The following is an 11,863-nucleotide window of genomic DNA, read 5'->3' on the forward strand; positions in this document are numbered from 1 at the left end:
GGTTGCCTCGGATGTAGTGAATTTCCATTCACTCTTTCGAAATAAGAGAAGTAACACCATAGGAAATTGACCGTACACAAGTGCTCCAATGAGTCAAATTTGGGGCTCAGCGTACAATAAGGGATCAAGCCTCATCGCTATAAGCGTATTTTCATCGTAAATATCGCAAATAGTTCTGGCCGCTGGGCATTCATGCTCATGCTTACATCATGTATAAGCATACGCACGCGTTCTACGGGGTTGTAGCATAACTTCTGTGATATCGCTGTAACTAAGCAAAGAATGGTGTCCATCCTCCTCTCAGTCTCACTCTACCACTTTTCGAATTTCCCAAATCTGCTCAGCTCCCCTTCCCTATTATTGACACGAAATTGCCGCTCCTGATATCCTGCAGAATAAAGAGTATAATGAAGATATAGGGCCCTGGTATTAGGTGCGACGGAGGGCGTTGTTGAATCGTAAACCACACAGACGCGATTACACACGATGATAACAAGACAACAAGTTTACCCATATACCGACAAGTAACGAGCAGGCCCTCTAGCATCAATCAGCAATCGTCATGACATACGGAGGTCAGACATCGGTGCACATGGAACAAAGTTTAAAGTTCTGGGCATAAATATTTCGCAGGCTCAGTATATTTTAGACCCACACTGACCTGGATAACAAACTCTGATCAACACTCTGTTTACGTGCCCCTAGACTGTCAGGGTGTAGCATCGGGTACACGTTTACATTTGGCTCAGATGATCTATGCCAGAGGAATGTCATGACAACTTATTACTTTTGCCACAACAGAGGGTATATCGGCCTGTAATATTCAGTGACGACCACGAACGTTTCTACAGATACATGCAAACAGCTGAACGAAGAAAAAAAACCCCAACATTTAAGGGAAGCTGGATAGGCTAACACTGGAAGAGAGTTACAGATAGGGGAGTTTCCTTTTGGAGGATTGAGAGAGTTTGCGCCATGGCGTGGACGCAGCATCTGAGGATCAAGAACCAGTGGGTCAAGGAATTCTTGGCGGAGTTTTTAGGAACTTTTGTTTTGATGGTGAGTATCAGTATCAGCTTGTTGCACACATGATAAAGCCCTATAAATATACGTTATCAAAATGTGTATGTATTAGTGCGTCCACTGATTCAAAACAAACGTCAATTGGGAAGCATATTCTCATTTTGTATGCCAATCTCACGGTATCTTTTGGAACGATCCTGCCGATCGAAAACAGGCATACACACTGTTAAGGATTGAGTAGATTGTACAAATTTCCACTCATGAGGCTTCCTTGTTCATTTATTTGTGATTTGAAAAATGTTGCATGTGTTTCATTATACTTGATGGGCTTATTCATTCAAGGATCAAATTTCGTGCTAGGGATTTTTGCACATGGCTTGGATCAGCCACACGTATAATAATGTTATGTTATGTTATGTTATGTTTTATTTCACAAATAGGAACAAACCCCATGACCCTGGGGAAGGGTTACAACAGTGAAATTAAACATTAGATTATTTGGCAGGTGGGTTAACAAAGAATATGCTTTGAAATTACGTCATGCTTTGCCTCTCCTTAAGATTTGTACATTGGAAAATAAATTTAGCCACACATATAATAGTGTGTTTATCTGGATGCATGTGATTAAGTAGTTTAAAATTAGACTTGAAATGGCTATTCTGTTCCCTAATAATAACAAAGTTAACCTAAACAGACACCCGTCAGTGGGCTATCGGCAACCGTATGTAGTCGACAGTATGCGTAGTCGACAGTGCCTCGACCCATGGGCCTACACACAACGTGTGATTTATCTGCAAAGATCATTAATATTTCGGAGCTTCAATTGCTCCACGATTCTACCATACCAAAATTAGTTACGCAGTTAGACCTAATGGCGTAAACACACCGCGGAACAGAATTTTTATTAGGGATCATTATACGTTCAGGACACGTATGCGGCTCGATAAAGTTGCTTGCTAAATCATACAATCATGGTTATTTCATCTAGTGCACATGATGGGCAATGTGCATTTCACATTATGTTAAGATGTTTTACATATGGGTTTGGTGAAAAACATTAGATATTTTTTTTCTGGGCCGCATGCCATTTCTAATAGTCCCTATACTAAGGGTGGACCTGCCCCCATCACCGCCCATGAACGACTCACATATTTTATTGAACAAAGTTACCTTTGGTAAACACAATATTATCGGTATTAGCAAGCGATAACTCCAAAGTGTTATCTTTCGTCCAAATACACTAGTTAAACAAGTCAAGTGTCTATTGAAGAACTATGCGTTCTTTGGCGTGGCTGATTTTGCGTGTGTGTGGACGTTGAACAAACGACCGTTGGACCTGCTTACTGTGCCCTTATTATCAAAAATCACGTTAAATTTGTAAAACTAGAACTTTAGTGTCTATGTGCAATGGCAGTCCAGTGCGAATGTTACCATCTGATAGATCAGTCCTGGGGTTTGGAGATTATCTTTTGATGTCGATAAGTAGCAAAATGGAGTTTAAAATTAGACTTGAAATGACTATTCTGTTCCCTAGTAACCTGGTACAGATAATGATTATTATGTTTGTCTGCAGATTTTTGTCACTTATACTTGTCCTCGTCGGTCCAAGTTATAATCAAGGTCTTTGAAGATATTTTTGAACAACATCTTGTCTACTTGATCGTCTTCACAAATTAATGCATGAAAAAACCCAATGCCTCTTCATGTTAAAAAAGTCAAACCCGAAAGCCTTGAATTGTTATGTAGTCATATTAAAAGCACAGCCTTTTTCCAGTTTATCATCCACCTGCTGGCATGATGATGCAATTAAGTCAAGGGTAATTTTGACAGTCAGATTGGATGCATTTGATTAAGTGGTTGATCGGGTACAAAATCGTTCGTTTTAAGTGATCGGGTTCAATCCGATCGCTCTTTTGAAATCCGGTGGCTTTTTGGATGTAGGGCACCACCCTTTGGTTTTGTCTTCGTTCTTCTTAGTAGTGTTCGTGTATTTCCGGATTTTTGGACAATACTTTTTCGCCGCTTTTCTTTCAAACGGAACAACACATGAACTTCAAAATTTGTATGAACATCAACACTGCGCACGTTGAATAGGCAGGGAGGCTTTCGAGTTGAGTTGGCCTCCCGATATGACTTGAACCATCGTGGAGCTATTTTTATCGCCTCTAATTGGAGTCAGTGGAGTAGCCAGGATTTTGCTGGTGGGGGTGGGCCAGGGGGCACGAGCATGTTTTGGAAGGTGGGGATGGGGGGGGGGGGGTGACCAAAGACGGACCCCAAAGAAACGTTTCCCCAAATGTTCATGTTTTAGCACCGCGCTGTAAATTCGAAAAACGGGTGGGAGATACGGGGGGGGGGGGACTTCTTTAGACGCTAGAGAGCGCTCTGTGTTATTACAAATTTATTTACATTTATACAAAACCGTAGGGTCAAGGGAATCAAGGGGATTAGAAAAATCGAGTAAAAATAGTAACATTCCCTCCTCTTCTGTTGCAATACACGCAAAAAAAGATAATTTAAAAAGCTTTAAAAAGACACTTCATTGGCAAGCGGCGCATGTCAGGTTTTTAGTGGGGGGGGGGGGACACCTGGGGTCACTAGGAATTTGGAGAACTAACAATGCCCAAAGAGTAACTGCTGTTTGACAACCATGTACAAGCGACTTTATTTTTGTGTGAATCGGCAGTTATTTGGAGATGGCAACGTAGCACAAAGCGTCCTGAGCAGAGAGGCATACGGGGACTTTCTCTCTATCAACCTGGGATGGTGGGTGGCCGTCACCATGGGAATCTACGCGTCGGCTGGGATATCTGGTAAGCTGGGGGTGGGTAACTGGTGTGAGATAGGAGGTGTGGTATGGGGACATGCTGGGGTGGAGTGAGGGTGGGGGCTGCGCCTTATGGAGAATTTCACTCAATCATCCTGGGCCGGTGGTTGTCTGTAACTATATGAGAGTTTAAGATGGAATGGATGAATGGATAGGGGTATGGTTAAGGGGTCGGGGGTCCGGAGGGGTTTCTCCATCAACCTGGGCTATGGGTGTCTACGCCTCGGTTGGAAACTCATAAATTGTATTTAGGGCGGGTTGGGGCGGGGCGTTTGGTCGGGGGGGGGGGGGGGGGGAACGCCGCGGGCCATTTCCCTCGTAAACTGCTTGATAGTAGAAAGGATGGGACAGGCCTCAAAGTGTCTGATTTTGGGGCATGCCTCTCGGGCCTGCACTAATGACGCTACTGCAACACAGTCGCAGGTAAATATTACATTGAAAATGAAGGCACCTCTGGCGACTTTACTGTATACGTTAGGGAAAATAGTACGATTTAATAAAAACAAAAACAAAACAAAACAAAACCTTAAGGCTATTTAGAGTGTGACTAAGGGCCCATTTCTTATACAGTGTGGAATCTCGAAGTCGAAGGGTGAAACTCGTTATAAACACCACATATTCCTTCGATTTAAGAGGAGCGTCGGGTATTTTTCTTGGTGGTAAGGATTTTTTTGGGGCAGTAATAGAGAGCTTTAATTAGTATTAAGAAAAAAAATCTACGACGAAATGCTGAAGGTAGTGATGATGAGGAAGGGGGGGGGGGGAGTGGAATCAGGATGTACCAAAACAAGGGCTGTGATAAGCCATGTCAGGGTAAACACTGTCATCATGCCTCGCCGCGGAATTTTGAATGTTACATAATCTCTACAGGGATTTTGGTCGAGTAAAGCCAATGGCCCAAAATCAGAAGCAACACCTTATCTTATGCTGCTACCGTATGCTTCTTTGCTAATGTCTCAATTGAGACTTTTCTGTTAAATGGCTTCGGGTCAATGCCTTGAAGGTTCCAGACCGGTAAATAAACTTCCATTGACCCTAATGATAAATGCTCCCACTTCAGAAATTCGGGAAAAATACTCACAACTCTCCAAGGTGTTGGAGACACACATCAAATTAAAGCTTATTTCATCATCTTTAATTTTCTTTTCAATTTACGGGGGGTCAACTGATGACTTTTAGGAGAAATCTCCATCCGAAGATGATCACCCCTTAAAAAAGTCCTGAAGCCCATCGCCATTTTGAAAAACGATGCCTACACTCCATTGCAAAATAGAGCGCTTTTAGGGCCCCAATTTCATCCAAATTGAACGGAACTACAAGCTCACAGTCCTGTGCACGGCTTCCACCCATATTTTTTTACAAACCCTCCAGTTCATGGCCCACAGTATTCTCAAATACTGAATATTTTGAGGGTATGCAAATCTTGATTTGGCCGACGTAGGCAATTTCGGACCGATTTACTGGTCTGCAACCTGAAGCAGTTAACACCACTGGGTTAATGAAAATCAATGCCGACACTAGTACAGTGTTTATTTGGATACGATACGTATATATTCCTTTTGTTAACCCCTTCCCTCGTTCTCAGGGGGTCACATCAATCCAGCCGTCTCTCTGGCCCTGGCCGTGGTGGGCAAGTTTAGCTGGAAGAAACTGCCCGTGTATGTGCTGGCCCAGTTCATTGGCGCGTTTGCTGCCTCGGCCTGTCTTTACGGAGTCTACCTTGGTAAGCGTTCATCCAAAGCTTTCCATATTCATACAATTTACGATTCCATCTCTGATTCAAAATTCCAGCGGTAAAAAACCGCAAAATTGTCACTTTCCATGTAGGGAATATTAACTTTTAATAATAGACGATGAGTGTACGCAGTGATGTGCATTAGATAACAGAGTTCTCTTACTGCTAGACTGGTTGCCGCCCATAGTTGTGACGTCAAGGTAAATGGATGAAACCTGAGCCAGCCTAATCACTAAGCTGTTTACCGATCTCTTTTATCTTTCGTCAAGATCAAGGTTGTTACTAGTCTACGGAATATCCCCTTGCCCAGCAAACAGCCGTGTGGTTGCGAAGGCCTAAGCGTCCCCGTTGTTTAACAAACTGAATCTGGTTACGTACTTTGACGCTTTTACAGAGCAGTGGTCAAGTGAAATTCATGCACCCCGAAAAACATTGCATTTTGAACGTTGTGTTTCTTAGAAAATATGCCAAAATATACTAGAAAATGACTTGAAAATATATGCCAGAAAATATGCCAGCAAACCGATCCTGTTAGCTGAGTGGTTAGACATCTGCACTAGAAAGCAGGAGGCGTGGGTTCGAGTCCCACCCGAGTGATTTTTCCAACTTTCACTCGGGAGGTAACACACTGAGTATATATACAGTGAATGACAAAGTTAAAGTCTTCTGAAAACCGGCCTAACTACTGAACAAAAAAAACAAAGCATTCGTTATGTGGACGATTAGCCAAGAAATACCTGTTTTTTTTCTGTTGACAAAAATTCTTACAGTGGGGACCAGTATTTGTGTAGCGCGCCCTCTTTTGAAAGAAATTCGAATTAAAGTCAACTTATAGATGGAAACAAAAACAAACACACTCGTTTTCCGGACGAAAACTCAAGAAGTAGTTGTTAAATTGAATCGTAATGTCGTGTATTAATTTTATGTGATATGCAAGACGTTTCTGTGGAATATCGGGAGAAATGGTGAAATATCACAAATAATATAACCCAAAGAATGTAGTGTTTTATGCGCGAAAAATGCAACCCGAATTGAAGTCAACTTTCATGGAATGAAAACAACGTACTTGGTTTTCGAACGATAACTCAAGAAATAACAAACTGAAATTTTATCTAGTTATTTGTCGTTATATATAACACAATTGTATTGAATATCGAGAAAAATTGTTAAAAAATTAAAATGATATAACCATAAAAATATAGTGTGGTTAGCGCAAAAATACTAGACGAATTTAGGCCAACTCTCATGACACAAAATAACACACTCGGTTTCCAAACAATAAATTCAGAACTACTTATAATATTAATTCAAAATGTCATATATTAATTTTATGTGATGTGTAACACATTTTTGTCGAATATCGGGAGAAATGGTCAAATAAAAAAAAATATAACCAAAAGAAAGTAGTGTTGTATGCGTGAAAAACGAAACCTTAATTGAAGTCAACTTCCATGGATTGAAAACAATGGATTTGGTTTTGGGACGATTACTCAAGAAATAACTATTGTAACAAACTGAAATTTGATCTAGTTATATTGGTCATAATATATAACACAATTGGATAATAGATACAATAGACACAATAGATAATTAAAACGATATAACCATAACAATGTAATTGGCGCGAAAAAAACAAGCCGAAATGAAGCCAAATATACTTACGGAGGGAGGGGGAGGGTTCCATTGAACAACGGATGATACTCACACTAGGTTATTAATTGCCTCGTGAGGATGTGAAAGTCCAGTTTCATTGATGTCACCATTCCCCATTTAACTTAGGATGAGTATTTGAGACTATTTATCAAAATCTCCCTGCTGCCATCCCGATCATAGCACTCCAGGAATCATCTGATGACCCACTCACATCGATCTCTGTTTGTTTCCCAACTCGTGCAGATGCACTGAACGCTTTTGACGGTGGTAATCGGATGGTGTTAGGCGTTAATGCCTCCGCTATGATCTGGGCAACATACCCCCAGGAATATCTCACCCTACAGGGCGGCTTGGGAGACCAGGTGATTGTCGATTTTGTTTAATTTTTACAGAAAAAAAGGTTACGCGATGTTGCTTTAGGACATCACAAACTGGCCCCACGCCCCTTCAAAAAAAAAAACCCCGAAAACGAACGCACTTTTTCTTAAAAGTGACATCGCAATAAAGGCAGGCACTGCAAAAAGGTTTGGTTATAAAGTGGTCAGAAATTGCTTCAGATTGCACCACAGAGCATCTATAATCAAAACAATTTTGTCCAACGCCGCCATTTTTGGGACCAACTTTTTGGGGATACCAATTTTTTTTTGCCCTCCCCCCAAAAATTGTGTGCTGGTTCCACCCTTGCCATCATCGTAATTTTACTGTTTGGCATTGATGAACAAGACTTTAAGATTAACGTCCCCCGTGGTGTGTTGTCCACTCAAGAAACTTGCACTTTACGAAATTAAATTACCGAAACAGTTATTTGATGTGATGATAATCATGACTGACAAAAGCAACTATAATGAGGAAGTACGATAATGTTTACGCCTAATTCTGAATGGCATAGAAGGTTGTCCCTGTAATAAAATGTTTCTAGTTTTACCCTTGAAAAAAAAAAGTTTCTATTAATGATGCGTCATACAGGCGTCGCTAGGGGGCTTCCAAGGGCGGATCGGGGGGGGGGGGGGGGAAGCCAAAGGGAGCCTTGGCCCCCCCCCCAAAAAAGATACCAATTATTTAAGCCCTAATTTTTTCGACCCACTTTATGGGGGACCAAAATGTTGCCCCCCCCAAAAAAAAAATTGTGCTCTGGATCCGCCCTTGTGGGCTTAAGGGTGAGTGCCGCACGCGATGCAGAGTTAACAGTTTCACTTGCCTTTGTTTAACCTTAGATTCTTGGTACGGCGCTACTAATGCTTAGCGTGTTGGCCATCACCGATAAGCGGAACAATGGTGCACCAGCAGGGATGGTGGCTATCATGGTGGGGTTGAGCGTACTTGGTATCGGCTTGAGCTTCGGGTCCAATTGCGGCTACGCTATCAATCCGGCACGGGACTTCCCTCCCAGGCTCTTTACCTACTGCGCCGGTTGGGGTACTGAAGTTTGGACGTAAGTCCCCTGCATGATTTGGGTCCAATGCACCAATGCATTGAGAACACCCGCGAATCTTTTTTCCCCAAACGACATCCGTTTCCCATCTCCTGATTGGTCCATTTAATGTAGTACATGCATATCGAATGCCTGGTTCTCCACAAACACAAACCCAAGATCATAAGGCCGGCTTTACGTCTTGTGCGAAATGTTTCTTCCTCACTTTAATTATTTTAAAGGTAAAATGAGAAGAAGTGCAAAAATGCTCACTGATATTAGTCAGGACTACTTCCAATCAGTCTACGAATCAGCTGCCAACCGTCGGTGATTTAAAGGGAATATACAACATTTGCAAGAAAAGTGATATTTTGTGTAAATGTCCAACGCTGGTCGGCCGACCACTCTTGGAAAAACCTAACTATTTTTGAACTACTGCTCCAAATTTAGCTTTTTTCAGTCCAAATTTTGTTTGCTATTGGTTACATGTTCATGAACGGGTGCAGGCCAGCTAGACTGGTCCCCTTACCTTACAATTTTCCGGCATCTATAAATTGATCCTTTGGCATCTTTAGTGGAGTCAGGGAACCAGACTACCTGAATATTTTTGTTTCACTTGGTTTTTCCCAGCATTTTCGAACACAAAACTAAAAACATGTCAGTGTAACATTATATCATATCATGATTTCGAACAAGTGAAGGAACAAAGTGCTTCCCTACCCTACCTTTGTCTGTTCTCGATTTGTGATACTATTCTTTAATCGTGCTTCATTACCGTTTTGTGTTCCTACAGCCCCCGCGGTATGCACTGGTGGTTTGTGCCGATCGTTGGGCCGTGCATCGGAGCGATAGGCGGCGCCCTGTTGTACATCCTGTGCGTGGAGGCCCATCACACGCCGGAACACGAAATGCCGATCACTGACCAGGAGGAAAATAGTAACTATAGTTATTTTTTTTTTGTTTCAATTGAGATGTTGGCCCTAAATGATGAAATATATTCTGTCTGCAAAACATGACCGCGCTGCTCTCGAACTCAAAACACGGTGCCACATTTACAGCTCCGTGCTGTAATGCAAAGTGCCAAATTTTAGTTAATTAGACTTACTGACTCTGAGACAATTTCTAAATCAGATTTGGCAAGAAAAAAAATGAAATGTATACACCGAACTTAATGCAGATGTAGTCAGTTAAAAGGTTTTCAAATCTCATTAAACTTTAAGATATGTTCTTGCTGTTGATTAATGTCGGGCAATGGCATTATTGGTAAGAATAATCTGCAACAAAAGTGGACCAACGTTTGGGTCAAATATGCATTTGTCCCACAAATATTAACAAACTAACGTTGGGCATGAGACTGAGCAACGATTTTCTTAAGAGTAGAAGTTGATCGCAATCATTATTTTTTTTTCATGTTTTCAGTTTCTGCTGACATTATTATGAAGCGTCGAGATGAAGACAGCAACTCCCTCTAGACTCGCGTCTGTTAGAGCAGCTTCAACCTCCAGGATTTAACTTTGGTGGCAGAGACAAAGCGTTTATGTCGGACCTTCTATCCTTTGAAAAACCATTAACTGATTTTAAAAGTACACGAAAAAAACCCTCTTCTTATGAAAATACACTGTTGTATCACATATTTGCTTTACCAAAGGGACACAACACGATTTGAAATATTGACAGTGGCGGTAACATAGATGTGTTACTGTGTGGTTTATAGCCATTAGTTTGAAATTTTAGTGCAGCTGCACATGCATGGGGAGGTTTAATAGGCGTCGACACAATGATGTACACGTTTTTGCAGAGTGGGTATACGAATGAATTTAATTTGATGGCACCGATCGGACATCTGACCAGAAACTCTCTATTGAAAATTATCGTAAGTAGGCTTATAATACACATAAACAAGCGTAAATAAGATTATAGTAAATATAAAAGTTACTCATGATTAAATGATTTGTTAATAAACAGTTTAAGTGACACAATTTATTTGGCTATTAAACAGTGGTATATTAGCACCATATGTTCTACACAAAATTATCATCGCACAAACTCTTGTTATTTACCAGAAGTTCGAGCAAAAGGCTGACAATATAGGAAAATTGTAAAAAAAAGTCTTTAAAGAGAGAAGATATACCGACATTCACTTAATTAATGAAAATAGGTCAATTAATAACTATAAACGATTAATGCGTTAAACTCGCAATTTCACAAGGCCACAGTTGGATGTTATCTAAACTTTGTATTTAATCAAACGTTGTATGTTAATCAACTAGTCACTAGTTACGTGATGTTAACCTGTATTGATTGTTTACTTGTGTGATGTTATCATTAAATGTTTAATTCGATTAACTAACCTCAGTATTGATTATTGCACTAAAGGATAGCTTTCAATTAAATTGTACATGTATATGTATATTGTAGCAAACAAATTGGCGTAAATTTGTCTGTATGACGTTTATTGTACCACGTACACTTTTGTGGCTCATGATAATTCCCCCCCCCCCCCCAAGGTCTTGATCTGCCGGTGTATGAAATGAGGCACAATTTTGGAGTCTTTCCATGTTCTGACATTAAATGCTTCTCAATGATTCTGAAAATCGAGATGGGTAGAAACCGAAGCCGGTCGAAGCCGTGCCTTGGAAATATGCATATAAACAAGTGCAGTCCCCACCTGCCAATCGAAACGATTATTGTTCCACTTGCAACCAATAGCAGTGGCCCTCTGGCGTTGAGTGCGTGACCGACGCAACCAGTCTCATCTCGATATCTCTCCTTGTTACAGAAAATAGGTCGGAATATTTTATTGAAATTTGAAGATATTGTTCTCAAAAGCAATCAAATGTTCGACTTTTTCTGGTCCAGTACATAATGATGGAATAGTCATGAAATATTTTGTAAATCATAAGGCTTGGTCTTATTAGGCATACGGTAAAATCCAGTCGCGGATGAACACATCAAGTCCAAACGTTTTCGTGTAAAATGCATACATATCCTTATCACCTCCCTGTTGGCTGCTTTCTGCGAGTAAGCGCGATCAAGCTTAAGTTTGGATCATTGTTCTCAAAATTTGGAACAACTGGCTGGCATTCACTCGTCTTTTGTCCACGAATATGACTGACATTTCTTGAACATCAATCAAAAGGGGTTTCATGGTGTGTCAACACATTTAACTATGCGTTTTTTTTCTGTTACTGATCAAAAATGTTTTGCACAAGAA

At 40.9% G+C, this 11,863-nt stretch overlaps 1 protein-coding gene across 1 annotated transcript; it reads left to right on the plus strand.

Moving 5' to 3' along the window:
• Positions 1 to 532: 532 nt before the first annotated feature.
• LOC119740215 (aquaporin-7-like) lies at positions 533 to 11,092 on the plus strand. Its single transcript, XM_038215431.1, has 7 exons — positions 533 to 1,059; positions 3,710 to 3,836; positions 5,436 to 5,573; positions 7,482 to 7,600; positions 8,453 to 8,670; positions 9,443 to 9,585; positions 10,069 to 11,092. The coding sequence occupies exons 1-7, from the start codon at positions 976 to 978 to the stop codon at positions 10,119 to 10,121; spliced, it is 882 nt and encodes a 293-aa protein (XP_038071359.1). The 5' UTR covers positions 533 to 975; the 3' UTR covers positions 10,122 to 11,092.
• The last annotated feature ends 771 nt before the right edge of the window (positions 11,093 to 11,863 follow it).

This window comes from Patiria miniata, unplaced genomic scaffold (assembly GCF_015706575.1).
Source record: "Patiria miniata isolate m_02_andy unplaced genomic scaffold, ASM1570657v1 HiC_scaffold_5, whole genome shotgun sequence".
Lineage (NCBI taxonomy): Eukaryota > Metazoa > Echinodermata > Asteroidea > Valvatida > Asterinidae > Patiria > Patiria miniata.

What these genes read in the sequence shown, in the direction of transcription:
- LOC119740215 (XM_038215431.1), top strand. Translation starts at nt 976, where the DNA reads ATGGCGTGGACGCAGCATCTGAGGATCAAGAACCAGTGGGTCAAGGAA. An exon ending in TCTTTACGGAGTCTACCTTG is followed by an intron (nt 5,574 to 7,481) that starts GTAAGCGTTCAT and finishes CAACTCGTGCAG; the next exon opens with ATGCACTGAACGCTTTTGAC. An exon ending in AGGGCGGCTTGGGAGACCAG is followed by an intron (nt 7,601 to 8,452) that starts GTGATTGTCGAT and finishes GTTTAACCTTAG; the next exon opens with ATTCTTGGTACGGCGCTACT.